Below are 26,588 nucleotides of genomic sequence, written 5' to 3' on the forward strand. Positions count from 1 at the left end.
AACTGGTAGCACACAGACTGTATTCAGATATGTTTTATTTGGCCCACAGGATGTTGAAAGAAAATAGAATTTGTTGTCAACACTTAAAAACTGGGAGATTTTACATTAAATATGGATCTGACTTTTCTTGAAAAATCAAATCTGGCAACAACTGAGGCTAAATCCCTACATGGCAACCATCTGCTTGAAGGGAGCATGTTCTCACTCTCCAGTTGCACAAATTCCACCCCCCAACCCCACCCCCACCTCAGACGTACAAGGGCCCTGCCTGCCCTTGAGTTTGCCATCCCTAATCTAGAGTAAGATCCTCTTGCAAGACTCTACAGACACAGATAAACAGAGGATTCAAAAATATCCCACCACTTGCCCCCACTGATTTGATCAAGTTGATTCACAGCAGGGGAACCTGGGTTGCTCAGCTGGTCAAACGTCTGACTCTTGATTTCAGCTTAGGTCATGAACTCACAGGTTCATGAGTTTGAGCCCCATGTTGGGCTCTGTGCTGACAGCGTGGAGCCTGCTTGGGATTCTCTCCCTCCCTCTCTCTCTGTCCCTTCCCTGCTCTCTCTCTCTCTCTCTCTCTCTCTCAAAATAAATAAATAAACTTAAAAAAAAGTTGAATCATGGCAGAAGACTCTATCATGTTTAGGCTTAGAAGACCCAGCCTCCACCCCCACCCCAAGAATTTACTTCCACCATTAGCAAAATTACGTTAAGATTGTTCTCTCCCCTACATCTACAAGAATTTAAGTTGTTCTAGAGATTATATCAGTAACAAAATACAAAGGAAAGAGGTGGAAAAGCCTTGAAATTATTAAGAGCCTCAACCCAATATTTGTTCTTTTTTTAACGTTGATAATTTTCTGACACAGATATTATCCACCTGTACACCGATAAGGAAACTGAAGCTCAAAGAATTCAACTATAACCCAAGTTTTCACAGGTAGTAAAAAAAAAAAAAAACCAAAAAAACCAGAGTTATAACTGGGGTCTGTTTTATCCACAGGCTTCCTAATCCACCTCACTATTGATGATATAAAGCTAGAACATGCAAAGGATGCTTTTAGGCACCAGACATAAACAGAACACTTCAAACTAGATCTCTTCTATGTTCTTTTACTCAATTTTTATTTAGTGACAAGACACTTTTTGTATCTATGCAACCCATTTCATAATTGCACAACTGCAGCCAAATCGGGGGGGGGGGTGGTCTTTGTTATAGTTTTCTAATACTCACCCCCATCCCTCACATTTAGGGTCAGATTCTTTGTCCTGATTCATAACTTACATTTCGTTTTGTTTTGTTGTTACAAATCCTAAAAAGGCTTGATAATTTGGCCCCTGATCTAACATTGTGAAATTTATTGAAATAAATATTCAAAGTTGGTTGTCAAAAACAGATCAGACCTTCTGCTACTGTTACACTTTGTTTGTCCAAGACCTTTGCATCTAACCAGGCAGGGTTAGCCCTATTCCACCTCATCCTCTGTGCAGAGGTCACATCTGTCTCCTGAAGCTCTCAAGCTATACCACATGCTAAGAAATGCCTTTCTGCCCACCTCACTGCTACATCTACAACTGATTACCAAGATCTCTATTGTTGTTGTTGTTGTTGTTGTTGTTGTTGGTAATTTTTGATTCTTTACCTCAAGAACTTACAGAAGAGGACAGTTTTGCTATTGTTGCTTTGTTTGTATTTGTTTGCTTGTTTGCTTTTTATTAAGAGGATGAGAAAAGTAAGTGTTTTCCTCAAGTTATTTTCCTTTTCTGCTCCTTCCCACAATCATGTGGAAAGCGATATTAAAGTTTCTGTAACACGGGATTTAAAAGAAGGGATATTTAGAGCAATAATTCTCCACTGAGGTTGCACATTGGAATAACCAATTTAAAAAATGCTGACATTTGGGTCCAGTCTCCAGAGATTTTTCAAAACAGGATTTGATGTGATCTGAGTACCAGGACTTTTTAAAACTTTACAGGCGATTCTCATGTGTAGCAAAGGTGAAAACCTTTGGTTGAGAGCAGGGGTACTTTAAGAGAAGGCAGGTCTCTGTTGGCATAGAGTTTGGGTGCTTTCTATCCTCCCAACTCTCACAATTATGTACATGAAGTGGCATTTTTCATGTTCTTCTTTGTACTGTGGTAGTGCCTGGACATGACTTCTCTTTATAACAATCAGTAGTTGCCTTAAACATGGTCTCTCTTTTTCATAGCTTTGTTTCTCCACTGGCAAAGTGCCTTACTCTTGTTTGAAAAAGTAACTGGCAGGTGAGTGAGTGAATGGAATGAATAAATGAAGGCAATAAATAATGGAGAGAGGGGACTGCCAGAAATAGGAGAAGGATAGAGAAAGGAAAGCAGGGAGAGGAAGGTTAAAGGGCAACTTTGCATTCCGTGTAGATTTCTCAAAGATCCTGGTTTCTACTCTTGCTTAGATGCCAAAAATAATAATAGGGTGGTGCTACTTTAGACATGCCCTGCTTGGGAAATCCACCTAGCACTTTGCCATTCAAATAGGATTCCATCCAAATAGTTTAGAGAACTTGAATTGCATGGGTCTAAAGTAAGAATTATAAAATCTATTTTTCGTTCTTAGCTCTTCTCTCAATTGTTAAAGCGTTAGTGGGGTATATAAAAAAAACAGTAGATTCCAGCATTTTGCACAGTTTCAGCATATGGGAGGTAAGGAATAAATGCTTAATGATTGATGAACACCTGGATGTTTTAAAAAATACATATAGCAGCAGATAAATGCAATAATTATTCAGCACTTCATAATCCTAAAATTATGTTCAAATACTAAATCAAAATGGTAATAGCTTTGAGGTCAAAAGTATATGTCATTTCCACATCTATATTTTCTCAGATGCTTGTCATTATTTTGTTAGGTCAAATCCAAATCCTGTTTTTAAACCTTTAATTTGGATCAATATAGTTTTATAGAGTGGGGCCAAAAGCCTCATCTCATGTACCTGAACTTTCTCCCCAAATCAATAAAAATACCTTCCTGAATATTTTTTTCTAAATTTTTATTTAATCATTTAAAAAATTATGTATAATTAATATACAGTGTTATATTCATTTCAGGTGTGCAACATAAGCAATTCTATACATTACTCAATGTTCATCACAATAAGTGTACTCTTAATCCCCCTTATCTATTTCACGCTTCCCCACTCACCTCCCCTCTGGCAACCACCAGTTTTCCCTGAAAGGGCAAAATCATACTCCAAAAATATTCCTTTTCCAATTGGTGGAACAACGAAATAAATTGGCTAGGTCAGGGTTTTATTATTCACATCATATTTACATGTAATGGTGTGTGTGTGTGTGTGTGTGTGTGTGTGTGTGTGTGTGACACACACAAAGAAGGAAGGGATTCAGTGTCCATTTTTTAAAAATATTTACGACCAGTTTTGGGCACTAAGTAGGTATTCTGCTTGTAACTAGCAGCCAGGATAATCTTTGAAAATAAGGCTTGCATAGCTCATGGCCATTGTCACTGTCATTTTGAGCTCCTTGAAGGCTGAAATGGTGGCCTAATCACGGTTATATCTTCAGTACTAGCTCAGTGCCTGACATACAGTGATCACCCAGGAAATTTTAATAAAAGGGAAAGCATGCTAAGATATTGAGCAATTCATTTGGCCAAGATGACAAAAGTTCTTTCTTAGCATTGTCGGTATTTAGTTAGAAAATTAACCTTGTGAGCAATTCTGAGTGACCCTTCTTCATCAGGAAGTTAAGCAGAAGAGAATACAAATTTCAACCTTAGCTAACAAGACTGCCTTCTTTCCAGAATACAGTCCAGAAGTTTCAGCTTTTCTTCTTTCTAAGAATGCTTTATTTGCTGGCATAAGAAAGTTGCATTAACACATGTAGCAGGGATTAGACAAATAAGAATAATGAGGTGAAAATGAAAAATGTGTTTTTCTGAAACACCAACATAAGGAATAACATAGGCAGAGACAATGAAGAAAAGGGATAAAAGAAACTTAAGGATCTTGGTGGTAGTCAAATTTTATCTTGTGGAGACCAGCATGGAAGCTGCATAATTATTGAATAAAACTTATACAGTCACATGTTGTAGTGGAAATATTTAAATAAATACTTTGGAACACTTCATTCCAAAAATTAAGGGGAGAACTGAGGACTCAACACCCCACAGCATCTGTATTACATTACTGCCCAGAGAGCTGCCCATAGGACCAGTAGAGAATCAGAATTGAATCATGGCTCCATCACCGGCTATTTGTAGGGGAGAAGGTGATCTAAGCTTTTCATGTAATTTCCTGGAGCTCTATGATTCTCCTCTCCTGAGGACTTGCTTCTCTCTTACTACAGGACTATTTTAATACCTGGCATGCCCTTTGAAACCTTTAGATGAAAGTTTGCTGGAAAAATGTAAGAGGCTACAACTGCTGCCCAGTTCTTGCATACAGGCTTCATCAGATGAATAACATAATGTCAAGCCTAAAATGTTTCTAGTGGGATGTTTGTCAAATACACCAGCCAGGCCAGTTAAGAATTAACAATATTGAAATGGCCTCTGGGGAGTACAAGAATATATCCTTTCCAGCATTCACTGGATTTCTGCTAGCATTTCTGTAAGCCAGCCCAGCAGCATTTCACACATTCGGTTGTATTAAAGATTGAGGGTGTATGAGTGAAAAATATGATTACTCCTTGGCAGCTGGCCCCTTAGAAATCGCTCCTACCATTAGCACTCCCTCCAAACCTGACTTTGAAATAGCTACTTACTTGATACACATGTTACCAGAAAACATTTGTGAAGTGTGGGGACTAAACAGGGAAAGAAAACAAAACAAAACAAAACAAGTTTACCCATTTTGGTGAAGTTTCTAGCCAAGAAATTGCTGGAGAAAACCACATAGCCCTTCTTGAATTAAAATGGCTTCTGAGTTATGAAAAATCAACCTAAAAAGTAATTTAGACTTGGGAAGAAAACAAAGGAAACCTGTCTTAGTTCTGAAACTAGTTGTAGTGACTCCATCCTACTTGGTAAAAAATTCACACTGGGACTTCTTCGTGAGTTGTTTAGATTTAGTACTGACCATCATCGTGTTTAAGTAGAGGGGAGAGAACCTTTAAAATATGTATTCTTGTGAGCATTAGGGTTTCCCAAGCAAAGTAACAGTCTCTGTTCTCTGGGCCATTGTGAACCCCAGCTTATGTTATCAGCCAAGAGACAGTCCCTGGGGTTCCCTTTGTAATATTCAATTTCGCAGTAATTAAAGTTGCTGCCAACAAAACCACTTGAGTATGAGGTCATCTCATGAATGAAAGGAAAAATAATTTCTGTGTCTCATGCTCCCCTTGAAATCACTTGAGGAAATTTTGAGACCCTAACAAGCCACTTGCTTCTCCACAAGCACTGACCACCCCCCCCCCCCCCCCCCCCGGCCACATCCCTTACCTCCTTGGTTATCCCCTGAGTATCCAGGACAGGCAGCTAGTAATGGAACGGGGGAAAATAATTGTCTATGAAGCACCTTTTACATGCTAAGTATTGAACTCAATGCTTTAGAGTCATTATCTTGAATCTTTGCAATTCCAGTAAGAACCATTACTCCCATTTTAGAGATAAGGAAACTGAGACAGAAGAATCAGGCTTCAAACCCAGGTTTACCTGATTCAACACTCTGGAGTCTTTCCTTTGCACTGTACTCCTATGGCAGTTTACCCAGCATCCCCCCATAATTCCTAAGGCCGTAATAATGATTAACTAATTTCTAACTATCAAATGTGGCTTCTACTCATTTACAGCTCAGATGCAAGGGAATAATTTAACGGGGGTATATAGAAATTTGTCAAACTAAGTCATGACGACAGCACTGGAATATTTATTCCCATCCCCTCTATTAAAGTCCAATTATAGCCAACTGTTTATGCAAGGGGAAAGTGACAGTTAACAAGGAATCAGAGAACTTGTGGCAAGAAAAGATAAAGTTTATATTTTAATCTTTCACATCAAAAATTTAAACTAGCATCTAGATCTTGTTCTGATGAAATAAATTAAGCACAATTTGACCTAACACCCCCCCCCCCGCCAGAAAACCACTAAATGTGCTTAAGGTGGAATTCTCATAAACTTTTTTTTTTTTTGCAATGCATTGCATTCTTAGTTTTTCATGATGAAAGCCTTCAGAACCTTGGAGGAAATTGCTATAACGTTTTTCTCTATGTTTATAGAGGTACTTGTTACCTTTCTATCACTATCTGTCTTTATTTTTATTATTGGGAGTATTAACCTTTCAAAATAAATTAAAAATAAATTTCATTTCTCATGGTGAAATATAATACAGACATAGAAAAATCACACAAAACAAATGTATAGCTTAATAAAATTTTATAAGCCAAACACTCTTGAAACACCATGCAGGTCAAGAAATAGAACATTACCAGTCACTCCAGAACCCATCCACATACCCCAAAGGATCACAAACCCCTCTTTCTCCCCAAATTCTTTCCTGAAAAGTCTTTCCTGAAAGAAAAATTCTTTCCCCAAAAGCTCTCCTGAATTCTATGGTATTCACTATCTTGTTTTCCTGATAGAATATTATCACCAAAATGTGCAGTAGTTAACAATAGTTTCCCAATTTTTTAGATTTTTTTATATCTTTTTTTAAATTCTCTATTAGTTCTATTAGTAAATAAAATTTACTACTTAGCACCAGGGCCATGTGAACATATCTCTGTTCATTTGGGTTGTCTGAATCCCATTCTCTTGTAAATTCCTCAGGAAGGACCCATGAGAACAATATTCTCTAAATTCTTGCATGTTGACAGCAATTTAAGGTCTTTATACTTGAAAATCAGTTTGGCTAAATATGAAGTTCTTGGCTCACAGAATCTTTAATATGTCACTACGGTTTTATTGGTAATCTCATTTTCTTTTTCTTATGAATAATTTGATATTTTTACTTGGATGCCCAAAAGATTTTTCCCTTTAAAGACCAGTGATTTTACAGACTCTTTTAGTGTTGGTTGTTCTGGGACAACTCTTCCAGGCAATGTCTGGTTTGGTCTCTCAAAAAAAAAAAAAATTTTTTTTTTTTATTTCAAGATTTTTTTAAATCATAGCTCTTAATATTTGTCCTCTACTTTGTGTTTCTTCTTTTGAGGACTCTTATTATGTATATATTAAACCTTCTGTGCCTGTTCCTTTTAATGTATTACTTTCTCTCAAATCTTTATCTCTTGTCTTTTTTGATATTTATGTTTTTCTCCTTTTTATATTCTAATTATCCAAAGGTGTTATCTGTTGTGCTTATTCAATAGGGCATTTCTTCTAGCTTAGTTTTCATTTTTAATGATTTTTAAGACTTTTCCTTTCTGAATATATCATCCCATACTTGAGTTTCTATATCCGATTAGGTTACTTTTTCATACATTGTATCATTTCATCAATGTGTTCTGGACTCAACAGAAGTAGCTGTAAATAGAAAATAGAAATTAGAAATGGAAAAACTAGAATATTTTTTATCTTTGGAGGGCATGTCCTTCTGGTATGTATTATCTGTAGGTATGTTATTTTGCTACTCATTCTTTTCCTTTATTTAAAAAATTTCTTAATGTTTATTTTTGAGAGAGAGACAGAGAGAGAGCGCAAGCAGAGGAGGGGCAGAGAGAGAGGGAGACACAGAATCCAAAGCAGGCTCCAGGCTATGAGGTGTCAGCACAGAGCCGGATGTGGGGCTTGAACTCACGAGCAGGGAGATCATGACCTGAACCGAAGTCGGACACTTAACCGACTGAACCACCCAGGCACCCTTATGCATTCTTTTTCTTAAAATAACTTTATGACATTAAACCTTAATCATTTGATGTTGATAATTTTTATGTGAATTTTCCTTAATTATTAAAAGGAGATATGATTCAGAAACTTTTTGTTATGGTTTTAAGCTGTGTTTCTAAACTATGGCTAATAACATTCTAACATTCCCTGGTTTCTCTCCTTTACTTTTATCTGGAACTTCATTTTCCTTTGTCCTTACTGTCCCTGTACTGTTTAATTTGGAGTCTTTTTCTCAGAAGAAAGCTTTATGATTGGTGGCCAAATTATTCATAATTTAAATATACCTAAAACATATGACTTAGGTCAAGATTAAAGTTAATAGCCAGACAACCAGGAAAGTAACACAATTTACTGTTTTACAGTCCATGCCTTCATTCAACAAATATTTTTGGCAGTGGGTTAAATGCTATGAGATAAAGGGTATGTTTCAACTCAGTTCCCTAATGTAATGAGACTTTTTGTAAGACTTTACAGGACAACAAGGGAAGCAGAAATTTGAAGCAAAGCCAACAACAGCCACAGAGCAAACTCCATTCCAGCCCATATTGGACTTCTCTCACTTCCTCTGATAGGCCATGTTCTCTCCCTCCACTGGGCCTTTTCACATACTATTTCTTCCCCGCCCCCCCCCTTCCCACCCCACAATGATCTTTGCCCTTCTGGGTAAATCCTACTCAATCTTCAGGTCTCCACTTAATCTTCCCTTCTTTATTCTCATAAGACCTTGTACTTTAGCTTTGAAAGATAAATCACAATAATTTCCTTCCCCACAGACTGCACATTCCATGAGGTGCAGCAAGTACCATGTCTGTCCTTTTCACTCCCTCAATTCCTGGCCGTTGTGTGTATCTAACAAGTGATCGTGGAAAAATAAATATCTGAAGCTCTGCAGAGTGACTGCATCTGGGAAGTCATCTGTGCATGTGTCACAACTACAATTAGAAATATTACACAGTATATAATCTTTATTTGGATGACTATAAATTAGAAATTTAATTTTCTATGTTAAAACTTCAAAAAAAAATTAACGTGGGGCACCTGGGTGGCTCACTTGGTTAAGACACTGACTTTGGCTCAAGTCATGATCTCATGGTTTGTGGTGGGTTCAAGCCCCACATCAGGCTCTGTGCTGACAGCTCAGAGCATGGAGCCTGCTTTGGATTCTGTGTCTCCCTCTCTCTCTGCCCCTCCCCTGCTCGTGTTCTGTCTCTGTCTCTGTCTCTCTCTCTCAAAAATAAACATTTAAAAAATGAAAAAAAATTAACATATATGAGCATTATGTTTTAGATCCAACAGGACAAGTAATAATAATCAAAAGAAGGCATTCTTCTATTGCCTGAGGAGACCAGCTTGCAGTGGGTTGAGACTAGAGATTGTAGCTGTTGGTGATAATAAGTCCAGGTCGCACTGGTAGAGCATCTTTTCATATAAGTAGAACTTTAAAAAAGAAAAAGATTACTAATAAATCCAGCATGATATTCCAAGAGTGTGCCACTAACCAAAAGATTATAAAATCTGTCACCAATGCTATAAAGAACAAATCTAGCAAAAACAATATGTAAGCATTCTATACACACAAAAAGATTCAAATTTGTCATAAAACATGATGAAATATCATGAATATCTATGACTGGCCATCTAACTTGGATGGATCTAGTGAATTAGTATTCAAACCAAGCCCACAAAATAGTCTCGAAAAGTCACAATTTTAATGTTCAGAAGCTTCTGACAAAATCCTTAAATGGAAAATATAAAAGAAATTTCTTTTATCTGGAACTAAATTCCAGTATAGTTAACATGCAGTGCTATATGAGTTTCAGGTGTACAATATAGTGATTCAACAGTTCTATACATCACTCTGTGCTCATCCTGATAACTGTGTTCTTAATCCCCTTCACCTCTTTCACCCTCCCCCACTGGTAACCCCCAGTTTGTTCTCTGTAGTTAAGAGTCTGTGTTTGGTTTGTCCAATTCTGAGAATGACACAAGTAGCTCAGTGGAAATACATAGATTTGTTTAAAATAGAATCTCTGGCAAAAGCAGGATTGTGTGCATAGTTTCAATGACCTGTCCTTGCACAACACCAGGCAAGTCTATATCAATGGATTAAGATGCTATGCTGAGCCTACCTCTAGTTTTAGAGAAACCTGGTGCTTCATCTCTGCCTCAGTCATGATGGTTCCTGATAATCTGCTCGAGTTGTTTTACTTGGAAGAACACTGGAATCTATTTCTAATGAAAGATGCGTGTAAATACACCCTCATCTCACTAAGGTCCCACAAGTGAGCTTTTAAAACAGTTTCTCCACAGGCCAATGGGTCACATTTGCATTTATTTCTGCTGTGTTTTCCTTTGGATTTGAGAAGGATACATGAAAACTTAGGATCATAAACAATCAGCAGCAGCCTTCTTGGGCTGATTCATTTCTATACAGAGGTAGAAAGGTAGACCAAATGACATTTCTAGGATTTTTCCAGACTTATGCTATAACTATTATGAGAATGTTTTATGATTGGAATTGGCAAGCTCCTTTCCTGGGATTTATCATTACGTGCGCATATAGACTTTTAGGCTACACATCCCATACCGTGCCTAAGACACTTTAAGACTGAAAAATGTTTATCATCCTCTGCCAGTTAGCACAGAAGGCTGGAGAACAGCTTTGATGATGCCAAGTCACAGGCCCCATCCCTGTTCTACAGCCAGTTAATGTCAAACAAAGAAAAGATCTGTTCCCTGGCTAATGCGTTCACCTTGAATCTCAGCCAGCTCTTGGCTGCATGAATTTCAGTTAGTTTACCCCTGATCATAGGAGAAAACAGAAAAGGGAATGTAGGTGAATCAATGCAAAACCATCAACACTCTTGAAAAGAAAATCTAAATATAGTCATTTCCTACTCACAATGTCAAAAGCATCATCTTCTTAGAAGATATTATATATTCTACAATTTGATAAAACTCCTTTTTTAGCATCCTCAAGTCCTTTACTACATGTTGATTATTCTTGGAATGCTGATGGTGACAAGAGACAGAATCTATATTAGGTATGGGTCATAGAGTGACATGAATTCATAGAGAACATGTATTTCCTGGCTGTAGTCACTACAGTATAATGGATTGTCTGACTCATATTTGAAATGAATTGCAGCAGGCTATATATACTCCTCTTCTTTCACTGGGTCTCTTTCCAGCTTATGGCCACATATAGATGGTACTTTAAACTTTGCTGAAAGATTTACCAGCCTTTCCATTTTAAATTTTAATGGAAAAAATTAAAAAAAAAAAACCATGGAGCCAAATAGCTAGTTTCATCCTCAATCCCAGAACTTGGGGAAGAAATCCTACCTTTCACTTCACATTCCTCTTTCTAAAACACATCTCCCAGAAATTCACATTTCTTCTTTTCTTCGAGGTCTTCTGGAGCACCCCCCAAAGCATTATCCCTGCCATGATATTCTCCTGGCTCCCAATATCCTTACCTCTTTACCTTGCTTTATTTTCTTCATAGCACTCATCTCTGTTACTGCATTTGGTAATTACTTGTTTATTTGTCTCTCTTACTCCCTGTTTCCTGCTATATCTCTAATGCTAAAACTATGCCTAGAATAGAGTAGTTGTTCAACATATATTTATTGAAAAATGATTTGATAAATGTGAACATAAATTAATAAATAGACATTATAACAGCAATAAAATGATGTGCATATATAGTGACACAATTTTCACACCAGCTTTGGCTTATTTTAAAATACAGCTTGCTTCTAATTACACATGGCCTCAATCTTCCAAAGGAAAAGCCTTACAAAATATGAATATTGGTTTATTTTCTGGCCACAGAGTTGCAAGTAATCCTTAGTTCTTTTACTAACTGTCTTTTTAACTTTTAAGCCAATCTATTTTTTTTGTACTGGAGGTAAAATTGACATAACATAAAATTAACAATTTTAAAGTTAATTGACACAGTCCTGTGTCATTTAGTACATTGACAATGTTGTGAAGTCATTACCTCTATCTAGTTTTAATATATTTTCATCAATAGTATTATTTAAAAAAAAAAACTAATTATTCATCTTGGAGTGAGAGAAGACTAATCCATCACATTATAAAATGGTAAATAAAGTGAAGGAATCAAGTATTTACCTCATTATCGCTAAGTAAGCTATTACATAGAGTAACCAAATACTAGATGAAGGAAAGTAGATAGATCTTTTTAAGAGTATTCCAACTGATAAATAAAAAAGAAATTATTAATTTGGTATTTCACTATTTGAGACCCCCAATAACTTTAGTGGATCTAGCTACTGAGCATAAGTGTGTACAAACATCACAAAAAGAAAGACATCTCAAAATTCTGTATCTTGGAATAAAAGAGCACAATGTCATCTGTAGTTTCGCAAAAGAAAGAAAGTAGAGTTTGCCCAAGCCTCTGCACTTAATTGCCAATTTTCTAGAAACACAGAGGACAGGGAAACATGTTGAACTACACCATGATATGCAATCAGCAAAGACAAGACTGTGAGGAACTCTATAGGTCAAGTTCCCAAGTTCTTCAAACAATAAATTTTAAGAACAGGCTGGAGGGGAAACCTGACTAAGAGACTTGAAAGACTTAACAATTGTTGTTAATGGGAAATATTAAGCATAGTGTCTGATGGTGCATATGCAAGGGTAAAAATATACAGAAATGCAAAGAAATGATAAATACAGAAGTTATGGATGTAGTTACTTTGAAGAAGAGAGAGGAGAGATTCTGGTTGGAATAGGACATATAAGCTTAAAGTTATATTTCCTGATCTGAGTAATAGTTATCCGAGTGTAATTAAAAAGTTATAAAATAAAATAAAATAAAATAAAAATTAATTATGTTCCCTGTAGATCAGGAACAAGAGAAGAGTGCTGTTTTTCACCACTGCTATTCAATATTGTACTGGAAGTTTGGGGCAGGACAGTTAGGCAAGAAATAGAAATAAAGGTATACAAATGAGAAAGGAATAAGTATATTTATCTCTCTTCACAGATAGCATGATCCGATATATAGAAAACCCCATAGAATATGCATGCATATGTGCACACACACACACACACACACACACAAAGCTATTAGAGGTATTTAATGAATTCAGCAAGGTTTCAGAATATAAGACCAATACACAGAAATCAGTTGTGTTTATATACACTAGCAGTGAACAATCTGAGAAAGAAATTAAAAAAAATTTTCATTTACAATAACATCCAGAATAAAATACCTAGGAATCATTTTAACCAAGGAGGTGGAAGACTTGTAAAATGAAAGCTACAAAACACTGAAGGAAATTTAAAAAGACCTAATAAATTGAAAGACATCCCACATTCATGGACTGGAAGACAAAATATTAAGATGTGATTATTACCAAGGTAATCTACAGATTCAATGTAATGCTTACCAAAATTCCAGTAGCCTTCTTGTAGAAATGGAAAAGCAATGTTCAAATTCATATGAAATTGCAAGGGGCTCTGAATAGCCAAAACAATCCTAAAAAGACAAGAACAGGGGCGCCTGGGTGGCGCAGTCGGTTAAGCATCCGACTTCAGCCGGGTCACGATCTCGCGGTCCGGGAGTTCGAGCCCCGCGTCGGGCTCTGGGCTGATGGCTCGGAGCCTGGAGCCTGCTTCCGATTCTGTGTCTCCCTCTCTCTCTGCCCCTCCCCCTGTTCATGCTCTGTCTCTCTCTGTCCCAAAAATAAATAAACGTTGAAAAAAAAATTTAAAAAAAAAAAAAAAAAAAAAAAGAAAAAAAAAAACAAGAACAAAGTTGGAGGATTCATACTTCCTGATTTCAAAACTTACTACCAATCAAAAAAAAAACAATAAAAAACAAACAAACAAACAAAACTTACTACAAACCTACAGTAATCAAAATATTGTGGTGCGGAAATAAGAATAGACATATAGACTAATGGAACAGAACTGAGAGTCCAGAAGTAAGCCCACACATCCATGGCTAATTGATTTTTAACAAAGATGCTGAACCCTTTTAATGAGGAAAGAACAGTCCCTTCAAAAAATGGTGCTGAGACAACAGTATATGCACATGCAGAAGAATGAAGTTGGCCCCTTTTCTCACACACCATACAAAAATTAACTCAAAGAGATCAAGGACCTAGATATAAAACCATAAAATTCATTGAAGAAAACTTAGGATAAATATTCATGACCTTGGATTGGGAAATGGATTCTTAGAAACAACACCAAAAACACAACAACAAAAATAGATGAATTGGTCTTCATCAAAATTTAAAACTTTTGAGCATCAAATATCATTTCTAAGAAAGTAAAAAGACAATCTATAGAAGGGGTAAAAATAGTTGTAAATCATGTCTGTTAAGGGTCTCTAGTATCCAGGCTATATAAAGTACTCGTACAAATTTAAAAAAAAAAAAACAAAAACAAAACACAACACTCAATTAAAAAATGGGCAAAGGACTTGAACAAGCATTTCTCCAAAGTAAATATACAAACAGCCAACAAGCACATGAAAAGATGCTCAACATCATTAACCATTAGAAAATACACATCAAAACTATGAAATACCACTTTACACCTACTGAGATGGTTAAAAATAACAACAGAAGCAGCAAGAACAACAACAAAAACTAGAAAATGATAAGTGTTGATGAGGATGTGAAGAAATTGGAACCCTCACATACTGCTAGTGGGAAAGTAAAGTGGTCCAACCACTATGGAAAATAGTTTGGCAGCTCCCCAAAAACTTAAAGATAGATTTATGATATGGTGTTTGCCAGTGACTGAGAGAAGGGCAGAATGGAAAGAAAATTTGTAACGGGTAAGAGGTTTCAATGTGGAGTTATGGAAATGTTTTGAAACTAGATAAACAAAAGTAATGGTTACCAATGTTGTGAAATGTCCTAAGGGCCACTGAATTGTCCACTTTAATAGTTTATTTTGGGGTAGCTGCATGACTCAGTTGAGGATCTGACTCTTGATTTCAGCTCAGGTCATGATCTCACAGTTCATGGTATTAAGCCCCACTCCAGGCTCTGTGATGACAGCACGAAGCTGCTTGACATTCTCTCTCTCCATCTCTCTCTGCCCCCTCCCCTGCTCACTCAATCTCTCAAAATAAACTTAAAAAAAAACACACATAACATGGTTCATTTTATGTTCTGTGAATTTCACTTTAATAAATGCTTTTTAAATGCATTTAGCTATTAAAAAACATAACCTACAATAAACTCTGTGGGACAGACTAATGTGTAAATGTATTTTTCTTCGGAGAAGGGAAAAGAAGGGAGGAGATGCATATTCTGAAATGGTTACTTTGGACAAGGAAAGGTCGAGCTCTCTTCCTGGCTCACATCATTATGGTAATTATTTCATAAAATGAAAAGTTTCCATTTCCCCTATGTATCCAGTTCATTCTAACACATTTCCTCTGGCTTGGTGACAGCCTGTTTAAACATATGTTTCTTGTATTTTACAGACATACTTGGCAAGTGCAAGACAAAATTGACGCAAACAATGTGGCTTACACAACAGGGAAGCTAAGCTTTCACACTGATTATCCAGCCCTCCATCATCCACCTGGGGTAAGGTGAGCCTCAACATATTTTCCATAAGGGAGGCCAAGGACCAATATCCTTCTATATTTTGAGTCTACAAGTCCATATATTTCACTAACTAATCTGTCTTATGTAGATCTTCAAGCACAATCCAAACAAAATGTCTATACCTAAATCTTGAATAGCCTAACATTCCCAAGGGAGAGAAGATTTTCATGTATTTAAAAAAAATTTCTTTGTTTCTTTCTGGAAATAATTATTGGCACATTTTGCTTTGCCTAGACAAATTTTATGATAGCAGTGCATCTTGAGGTCTTTTTGCATATTTACTGTTCCCAGGAGACTTAAAAGAGAAAATAAAACCAGGGAATAAAATTGAGGGTTTTCCCATAAAGTCACATGGCCATCATTTGTATCAGTTAACGATTGCTGCATAAAAACCACTTCATAATTTAATGGCTTAAAAGAATAGCCATTTACTTAGCACATGTTTTTATAATTCAGGCTATGTCCAGCTGGACAGTTCTGCTGTTGGGCTGGCTAAGAACTGGTTGACCTGTGTGGAAAACCTAAGGTGTCTTGCCTCTGCTCTACTTAATCTGCTAGCCACCAGCAGGCTAGCCCAGGCTTATGCAAATTTTCAGAGAGCAAGCCAAAACATGAAGGCCTCTTGAGATCTACATTAGTCATCAGTGCAATGTCACCTCTGCCATGTTTTATTAATCTAAAGAAATCATAAGTTTAGCCTACCTTCAAAAGGTGAGGAAGTAAACCCCACCTTTTACGAGCTGCAAATACTCACTACAAAGGGATGGGAATACAAGAAGAATAACCATGGCTGTACAGTAAAACCTTGGATCGCAAGTAACTTGTTCTGCAACTGTTCTGCAAGATGAGCAAAGATTTCTAATAAATTTTAACTTGATAAACAAGCATGTCTTGCAATATGAGTAGTACGTGATGCCAAATGTCACATGACCACAAGTGAGCCAATGGTTCTTAAAATTCGCTTTGATATACAAGTGAGTTGGATTACAAGCATGTTTCTGGAATGAATTATGCTCGCAAACCAAGGTTTTACTGTATTTGGAAACCATCTACTCTCCCATGTATCGGATTGCTCCTCAAGGAGGGAGATGCTTAGCATGGAGCCACAAACCCTCCAGGACAATTTCTGGAAGGATGCTCTGCCACCGCATTTTTACAAAATTGCCATTCTACTAAACCAGCAACATATTTACAAAAGCATCATTTTGTTAAACCAAGATATAAATGGTCAGAATGATACCTTTGAAAGATATCTTGTTCCTATTTTTATAGCTAAATGAGATTAAATGAAATATCCACACAGAAATCTGTATCTTCAAAGGTAAGCAGAACTGGACATTTTGAGCAATTCTCTAGCCAGTGAAGGCAAAATGGGCCAAAATCAAAATTAATCTGTTTTTCTTCATCATGTTAACTGAACAAGTTTTCTCCGTGCCCTAGTTAACCCGTTTTCCTCGCCAGTGTTAACTAAGCTAGTTTTAGTATTTAATTTCACATGTTTTAAATTATTTTGTTGACTGTAAAACACCACATGATTTTTTTGGACAAAATGATGACAGTGATAGGAGTCCTATAGTCACCTTTTGGGTGGAGATGAGGGGCCAGTGAAGACACACAATGTGATTTGTTCTAAATGTTTCCCAGAGATTCGCTAAAACTTGGGATTAAAAGCCAAACTAATCAGCTCAGTTCATCAACCAAAGACAGGTTGGAGAAGTTGGATTACACTAGAAAACTAAAGATTCTATTTTAATTTTTAAATTATCTGCTAGTTTTTATGAGTTCAGGTTTTATTGCTGGGTTACAATTGAAAGCCTAAGGAAAGTCATTACATAATCACATTTTTAAGTGATTTACAAATATTCTTGAAGTATAATATAATGCTTGACATTTTCATAGCATTTTATACTTTTTCAAAGTATTTTTACTTATATTATTTTGATCCCTCCTAACATTCTATAAGGGAGATTATTATGCCTTTTTATGTTGGAATAATGAAATGAGGGTGAAATGACACACAGCAAGGTTAAATTATGCTTTCACAGGGTGACATCTGACTAATAGAACACTTGAAACTTAATCCAGGCCTCTGTATAGTTTTTCACCACACCATGCTGGTCTTGAGTTGGACTTTCTCATTACCATAATTGGTATAATGTGATGAGCATAGGCTTTGTCATACATTAAAAACTCGTCAAATACAGGAACTGAATCTTACACTTTTCTGTATCTTGAGATTAACCCAGCACCTTTCATGTAACAGAGACTTCATAGACAGGCTATAAAGAGGCAAAGAAACACTGCAGAGTTGTACCTGTCTCTGCCAGCAAGTGAAACATCCAAGGATAAAAGACCTGACAGAAGATTTTCAAATGAAAGATGATTCCTAAAATGTCTAGATTGTAGTACGGGAACAATTAGATTGTAGGCACCTGTTTGTGCTATTGTTCAAGTTTCCATTTTGAATCATTCAGGGGTCTTTGTACTAAAGTTTGAGGTTTTTTATGACATATAGAATAAGTCGCTTTTCTTTTCAGTGCAGATGAAATGATCTGAATAGTAAGTTACCTGTTGAAAGTGGAGTTTCATCAATTTGGATCATGTGGGGCAGAGATAAGGAGACACATCTTTAATGAAACGGATGTTCCTTTGCTCACTGTCTTTGGCCAAAAGTCACATGCTGCCATAAAGTAACATTTAGAAAGAAAATGTTTTTGGTCCTGAGTGACTTACATGAAATAAAATTGGATTTTATACACATCAGGCACCTATTCACCTTTTGAATTAGCCGTGGAAGTGTTGTCTGGCAGCATCAGTCATCTTTTTTCTTTCTTAAGATTGCATCTATGTAAAAGACATCGGTTGATCTGTTTTAAAGATTTATATTTGAAATATTCTGTGACTTCATATGGCGAAACCTAAGAGGATTGAAAGAACACTGATTCTCTCAAAGAGAGAGGTCTGTCATTATTTTGCCTTTTTAGAGTTTGGTAGACTTGAGGTTGGTGTCTTCATTTCTCCCTCGTTAATCATGCTGCTTGACCCTTCATAGCCCTGGTGATGAAATGGTTTTCTAAGATGACTTGGTCAGCTTATGTACATACTTTTTCAAGCCTACAGATTGGCATCAATTTAAAGGCAGAACCATTATTAATTTAGACTAGTGCTCCCCTAACATCAGAAAAAAAGGGCATTGTCAACCTGAAATGGGAATTTAAGTTTACAAAGCACATATATACACACACCACACAATACTGAATTATTAGGAGTCCTGTAAAGGGATTTCCTCTTTTATAGGAAAGGACTTGCTTTATGAAGATTTTGAAGCAAATAGATCAAGGTTTGAATGTCAGTGTTACCAGGTAGTAGCTACGTTCTTACTAGCTGCCCAGCTTTTTCACTTCTGGGTGTCAGTTTCTTCAACCATAAAATGGAGATGAAAGTATCAAATTCTAAAGACTGTTGTAAGGAATTGATAAACGTACAACTATAATTTGAGAACAAGTATGTATAAGATTTAAAATAGTGAGAAGATCTGTGCCTTTTGGGGAAAGAAAGCAGGATTTGTGTTCTGGATCTGCACTATCCCATACAGTAGTCACCAGCCATATGTGATCATTTAAATTTTAATTTATATTAAGATGAAATAAAATTTAAAATGCAGTTTCCTCAGTCACACTGACCACATTTCAAGTGCACAACAGCGATATGGGACTGGAGTCTACTGTATTGGGCAGTGCAGAAAGAACATTTCCATCACTGCGAAAGTTTGAATGGATAGCCCCGTTCTAGACCATCTATGGAAATAACCAAGCCAAATGGATATTTTTCCCACTCATGCTTCTCCTGGTCTTGATGTTTGATCATATTTGCCTCTTTCTTTCTACAAGAACTGTCAGACTTGATTTTTACTTTTATTTAAATTAGAATAAAGTTTTCACAGCTAAATAGTGTTCGTTTCTTTTAGCAGAAAAGCTGAGTCTAAATTAGGTATTCAAAATCACTCACATATGCTAACTTACCAAAAGGAGTCATATAAACTCCATTCAAAAAATGATATTTTAAAATTTTACTATTTTTTGCTTTTCAAAATAAATAATGTCAAACATTTCTCCCTAAATCTTAGTAAAAATAACTATCGTTTTGGTTTCTTATTCCCAGTGTTTCTTGGGGTTATTCATTCTCATAGCCCCACCTAACCTCCATTCTCTTTGTATCCTTATACCTGAACTGTCTCATTAAATTCTTAAGGAGTAACTTTCTCACTAACTCCCCCCTTTAAAAAAATTTATCCTACGTGCACCCCCAGACTAATATTCTTCAACTCAGTCTTGGCTACCTTACATCCATATTCACAAGCCTTTAACAATTCCCCTCTGTACCCAAGAGAAAGCCCAATATTCTTCATCTGACATTCAAGACGCCATGATGAGGGCTTCAGTTACCTTTTCAACTGGGTCTATTCTTTTCAGTCGTGACATTCTTTTCAGTCATGACCCCCTATTGCAGCCAAACATTTTGATATCCTGTTCAGCGTGCATTTTTGCATATCCATGATCACTGCATGTGATTTGCTTTCTCCATTCTGCTCTAGCTATCCAAAATCTTTTCAAAATTTTCTTTAATGTTTATTTTATTTTTGAGAGAGAGAGAGACAGAGCGCAAACAGGGGAGGAGCAGAGAGAGGGAGAAACAGTCTGAAGCAAGCTCCAGGCTCTGAGCTGTCAGCATAGAGCCCAACATGGGGCTTGAACCCACAAACTGTGAGATCATGACCTGAGCGGAAGTCAGGAGCCCAACCAACTGAGCCACCCAGGCGCCCCTCTAACTGTCCAAAATCTTATCCAGCCTCCTTTTCCCAGTTTAAATCCCACCACCTCTGTAAAGCCAATATGAAGTACATAAATATTCCAATATGAAGTGTTCACTCCCTGTAGCCATTATGATCTGTGCCTTTTGTTTACAAACGAAAATTATTATGCCTGTGTTCATGTCTCAAGCTGAAACAATGTTTGAACTATAGGGTGTTGATTAAAAGCAACTTTTTCTCTCCAATCCCTTTGCCTGCTGACACAAAAGAGATTTAAAAGTTTTGTTGACTTTAGTGCATTCGTATCTGTCTGAATCTTTAACAGTGTCAAAAAGTGTGTTTATCATTTTAAAAGACATTTCTCTATTTCTTTTCACAGGTTCAGCTTCTGCACTGCATAAAACAAACAGTCACGGGGGGTGATTCAGAAATTGTAGATGGGTTTAATGTATGCCGAAAGCTCAAGGAAAAAAATCCTCGAGCATTCCAGATTTTGTCTTCCACTTTCGTGGACTTTACAGACATTGGAGTGGATTACTGTGATTTCTCTGTACAATCCAAACACAAGATTATAGAGTAAGTACTATTTATACATTTCTCATAGCAGTTAAACAGCTGACTGCAAAAACTTCATTAACCTAAATGTAAAGCTTAAACAGAAGAGCTTTGATTAACTCCAGAGCTTTACTTTTTATTAACAGTTTAATCCAATTTTAGAGGGAAAAAGAAGAAAAAAGAATATTCTCATCATAAAAAAAATCTTGATCAAATTCCATGAAATCTCTTGCTAATTATATAAGAGAAATAACTAAGACTATATACACTTGATTTTTAAAAACATTTTTACATTTATTCATTTTGAGAGAGAGCAAGTGGGGGAGGGGCAGAGAGAGAGAGAGAGATTGAGAAAGAGAATCCCAAGCAGGCTCTGCACTGTCAGCACAGAGTCTGATGCGGGGCTCAAATGCATGAAATGCGAGACCATGACCTGAGCTGAAACCAAGTCAGATGCTTAACTGACTGAGCCACACAGGCGCCCCTACACTTGATTTTTTTATTTTAAATACAAGTCCTACAGAATTATAATCAGTTAGGATTGTACTAGTCAAAATCCTTTCAGCCAGAAGGGAAAGAATATAACTCAAATTAGGTAGATCCAACATCATCTGATGTTAAACAACATCATCTGATATTGATCTCTTTTTTCTTCATCTTATAGCTTTGCCGTCCTCTGTGTTGGCCTAATTTTCAAAGATGTCAATAGAAGCCCTACATTTTCATTGTTTTTAGAGCTGGTAATCACACACACAGAAAGTCCTCATTTCCCAATAGCTGTAACAAAACTACAACCCACTGCCCAATTTGTAATTAAGTCCATCCTTGAAGCAATCACCATGGCCAGGAAATCAGAAAATTCCAACTGGCCATTCTGGATTACGTGTTCATCTCTGGAGCAGAGTCAGTCTCACCTGAACCTCACGAGCTGATTAAAAAAACCAGCAATGTCTTCCTAAATCAATACCAACCAAAATCATATTTCCCTATATAGAAGATTTTGTTATTTTTTCATTTAACATTATTTCCTCATAATTTTTCCAAGGATTTACTTACAAAGGCCACAAATTTATCCTTTTATTTAAGAATTGTCTTACCTTGTGTTTCTAAGATAGGATTTATTTAATCAAATCTCAGTTCATGAATTTGGGGGTGTTTCCAATTTTAGAGTTGAGTCTGTGTTCTTTTAGGAGAAACAGACAAATAATATGACAGTTAAGTCACTGAATAACCAAATCCCCAATATCCTAACTCATCTCTCTTGTATAAACATGTGACCTTCATTTATTCATCCAACAAGTTTTTATTAAAGGCAGCCACTCTTCTTGGTAGTTGGGATACATCCGTGGACAAAACAAAGATTCCTGCCCTCATGTAGTTTCAAGTCTAATGGGGGAAGAGAAAATTAGAGATTTGAAAACAAACGAGTGAATTGCAATGATCATTAAAACATTTTTTAAGTACTTAAGAAAACAGGTGTAGTAGGGTAGAATAAGGGGAATCTGCAGAACCAAAGACTTAGGGATGATGGAACTTGCATAAATGTGGTGAGGAAAAGCTTTACTGAGTAGGTGATAGTTGAGCAAAAACTTAGAGGAGTAAAGGAGTTTGCTCAGAAGAGGAGCCGTTTCCAGAAACAGCTAGAGCAAATGTCCTAAAGACCTTAAGAACACATCTGATGTGTTCAAGGGACAGCAAGGAGGCCCGCATGGAGCAATGTTAAGAGAGGAGGTCAGATGGGAGCTAAGCTCATGTAGAGCCTTGTTATCCATTGTTTAAAAACATATTGCCTTTCCCTCTTAGTGAAATAGGGAGCTGCTGCAAGATTTTGACCAGAAGAGAGACACTTATACTTAGATAAATTTATGTATATTTTGAATGGATCACCCTGGCTGCTGTGCTGAATACAGTGGAGAAGGGCAAAGGCAGGAACAGGAAGACCAGTCAGGAAGCTGTTGCAGGACAGCAGGCTGGAGGTGAGGGTAACTTGAACATGAGTGACCATATGGTGGTAGTGGCAGTGTGGAGAAGTGTCTGCTTATGGATGTATTTTGCAGGTTGAAACAGCATATTTTCCTGACAGATTGGATGAAGGGTTTCAGAGAAAGACAGCCATCAAAAATAAATTGTAGTTCAGAATAACGTTCTCTGAGTGGTCTGGTCATCACAGTGGGAGAGAGAAGAAATGACTGTTGGAGTCTTAGTTTTTTTTTTTTTTAATTTTTTTTTCAACGTTTATTTATTTTTGGGACAGAGAGAGACAGAGCATGAACGGGGGAGGGGCAGAGAGAGAGGGAGACACAGAATCGGAAACAGGCTCCAGGCTCTGAGCCATCAGCCCAGAGCCTGACGGGGGGGCTCGAACTTATGGACCGCGAGATCGTGACCTGGCTGAAGTCAGACGCTTAACCGACTGCGCCACCCAGGCGCCCCTGGAGTCTTAGTTTTAACAGGTCGGTTTTAACTATTCAAAAATTGCCTTAAAAACCCATAACAGATTTTAGTTTTGTTGTGAATATAATTGCAGGCTAGAGAATGGAGGCAAAACAAACAAAAGAACAAATAACCCTTAGTAAGTAAGTGACGTTAGTTGAGTGTATGTCATCTGAATCGCAATTTGGCTTTGTTGTTTTTTATAGTAAAATTCCAGAATTTGGCCATTTTCAAGGTCTTGGGGATATCCCTTGGGAATATCAAGTGAATAACATTAATCCACTTAAAAATGTATTTTTAACAACAGGAGGTGAAACAAATAGGGTTTTCAATTAATTGAGGAACTTTGTCTATGGAGTGTTTGGATTAATTTAATTTTCCTCACGGTTAAATTTTTAACTCTTTCGAGATGTATATGTTCTATCTAGTACAAAAAGATCTCGGAGGCTGCTGGCAGAGTTAGGTGCAAGGCAATATAATAACAAATAAACAAATAAACTAGGAAAAAAATCATAAGGATCAGATTAAGCTACACCAGTGCATCCTAATGATTACAAGTTCAGTCGCATGAACACCATTCCCACTCCTTGGCTTGTTAGTGTGGTGATCATGCTCTAGTGACTTAGACTTGCTAAGCTGTCTCTTCTGGTAAAAAGGGAGTAATTTTAGTGCCTACCACACATAATCGAAGTGGGAATTATAGAGACAATGGATAGACTGCTTTATCACAGTGCCTGGCTCTGAAAAGGGCAGAATAAATTTTAGCTAGCCAAAATTCTAGAAAGTCCAACACATCTACTCATTGATAGATTTCAGTTTCAGCTGTGAGTTTCTATAGACCAAAGTAAGGAGGGAACATAAACAATTCCCAAGATTCAACATAGTTCTAAGTGAGAAATAAATTGTTCTTGCAGATCCTAATAAAATGTGATGTGGTGGGCAATACCACAATGACTTACCCACAACAAATTCAAAAAATTCCATCAAATATCACATCTGTCAATGAGACTGACTATTGTAACTAATGAGGAGTATTCATGGCACCACCTCTGAGTGCGGGAGATGATTCTCTGAGTCCTTTCACTGGGCTCTTTTATTGGCATCACTGATGACATTTTGCTTTTGCTGATCTGTAGTCGCCATGATGCTGGTTTACGTTTAAATGTTTACCTTTTACATATCGCTAGTCTATAGCCAGTTACTCCTCATCAATGGGGGCCTTTTACACTTCCTCAGCATGTAACCCTGAATTGGGACCTCCCTTTCATTCTGTGGTGGCATGCAGAATTTCCTGCTTACTGTGACATTTTAGGTTGATCTTCAAGATGTCAACCAATCATCTCCTCTAACATTGTTCAATCGTTAGAATAATGTCTTCTCTAGACTCATAATTAAGTTTGCTTTCTGTTTCCCCTCATGTCATTGCTAAAAATGCTAAATAATGAATTTGTGTCTTTTTTTAGACAGAGTAAACACCAGGCGAATGAAAAGAGACAGAGAGAAAGAGACAATATTGATTATTATTATCTATATATGTGAAATAAAGAAATGAAAGTGTAATACAATGGTCCATGGGCATACAGTTCTGATTTTTCTTAAATTAATGAGTCACAAAATTCCTTTCACTGATAGGTGAGGATACACACATGGACTCTAAAAGGGAGAGCCCATTGCTAGCACAACCATTTCCATCAAGGAATTACAGTGTTAGTGAAAAAGAAACAGATCACCAGACTGGCTTGGGTGGAAGACGTCCAAGAAGGTTCAAAGTTGTGACATCCTTTCAGTGACACAGAGGATGGCACAAAGGGTGTTATCATTGTATGTACCAAGAATAAAACTGGGAGAGAGGAGGGAAAGAGGATCAGGGGCAATTCTCAAAGATAGGAATAAAAGACAAAATGTTCTCAGAAACTTTGAAAGGGTCTGAAACACGCAATGTAAACTCGAACAGGGAAATTGAAAGGTCAAGAACTGCCCTTTGTGCCACTCAAACCTGGAGGTCTACAGTCTTCTGCTGATGGACCTTTTCCTTGATTCTCTGTTCATAAAGCTGCAACCTGCAAGCCACAGAATATTCTTTACCTGTGTGGAGAGGATGGGGGAAGGAAGAAGGTCTCTCCTTGCCTATTCAGTCATATCTGTTTTTTTTTTAATTTATTTATTTTAAAAAAAGTTTTTTAATGTTTATTCATTTTTGAGAGACAGAGAGAGCACGTTAGCGGGGGAGGGGCAGAGAGGGAGGGAGACACAGAATCCGAAGCAGGCTCCAGGCTCTGAGCTGTCAGCACACAGCCCAACGCGGGGCTCGATCTCATGAACTGAACTGTGAGATCGTGACCTGAGCTGTAGTAGGATGCCCAACTGACTGACCCACCCAGCACTCCTGTTTTTTAATCAGTATATGTAAATTCTCATTTTAAGAGCCCAAGAGCCTTACTGAAAACCAATTCCTTTCTTTCACTTTTTTCCCCAGTGTGGGTCCAATAGGTAATTTTCTATCACTATCAAAAAGCAAAGAGTTGCAGCTAATGACCCATTCTTAGAGTTTACCATTACAATTGCCTTTGGCTAAAAGGATTAAATATTAATCTGAGTCACAAAGCACAGGGACCCAGAGAGCTACAATTTGGATACTATAGGCAGTCACATTTTCCTCCTGTACCCTGATTTGTTGTTAACAGTTCACTCTGTGTGATTGGTCAGCTAAGTGTGATCTAGACCCCAAAGCAGTGTCACCAAGCTCTGGCACACATGCTAGTCTGTTTGGTTTGACCCATCAGGTCTGGGTCCCAGTTACATATAGGCTCATAGTACCACCTCCCGGGCTGGCCCAGGAACACCCCTCCATACTTGGCCACCTTCCTTGCCCACCTTCAGTTTTCATCCATCCTTCCTATTTCTATATAAACAAATGAGAGAGTTGGTCAATGCTTTAGGACTAGCTGAAAGTTCACCTTCCCAAAAAACTTAAAAAAAAATCTCTTCCTTTTGCTTCTGTGTCTAGACAATGCTCATGTTGTGCCAATTCTAACCAGAATAGCTTAAATGCAGAAATAATGGTATCGATTCTTATATCAAAAGTAGTATTATCTTACATTGTCATGATCATGATTCATATTCTAAGGAAGGATAGAGTGATCACAATATACTATCTCCAAAATACTAAAAAGACCTTGGTACTGTCCCAAGACACTTAAAAAATATAGAGAGTAGCATATGCAGTGAGTATTTATTAACTGCCTATTATGTCCAGGCTCGCTGAGAATACAACACTAAATGAGTTAGAGTATTGGTCTTCTAGAAGCCTATATACTATAAGCCTATATACTATATACTATATACTATATACTATATACTTCTA

General features: G+C 37.0%; 1 protein-coding gene across 1 annotated transcript in view; it reads left to right on the forward strand.

Annotated features, from left to right (window-relative positions):
- The window catches only part of BBOX1 (gamma-butyrobetaine hydroxylase 1), a 52,320-nt gene that overhangs the window by 20,768 nt on the left and 4,964 nt on the right, over positions 1-26,588 (forward strand). The window contains exons 4-5 of the mRNA XM_047878696.1: positions 15,300-15,405; positions 20,616-20,812. Coding sequence (XP_047734652.1) covers positions 15,300-15,405; positions 20,616-20,812 — 303 coding nt within the window. The remainder of the gene's footprint in view (positions 1-15,299; positions 15,406-20,615; positions 20,813-26,588) is intronic.

Source organism: Prionailurus viverrinus, chromosome D1, assembly GCF_022837055.1.
Source record: "Prionailurus viverrinus isolate Anna chromosome D1, UM_Priviv_1.0, whole genome shotgun sequence".
Classification (NCBI taxonomy): Eukaryota; Metazoa; Chordata; class Mammalia; order Carnivora; family Felidae; genus Prionailurus; species Prionailurus viverrinus.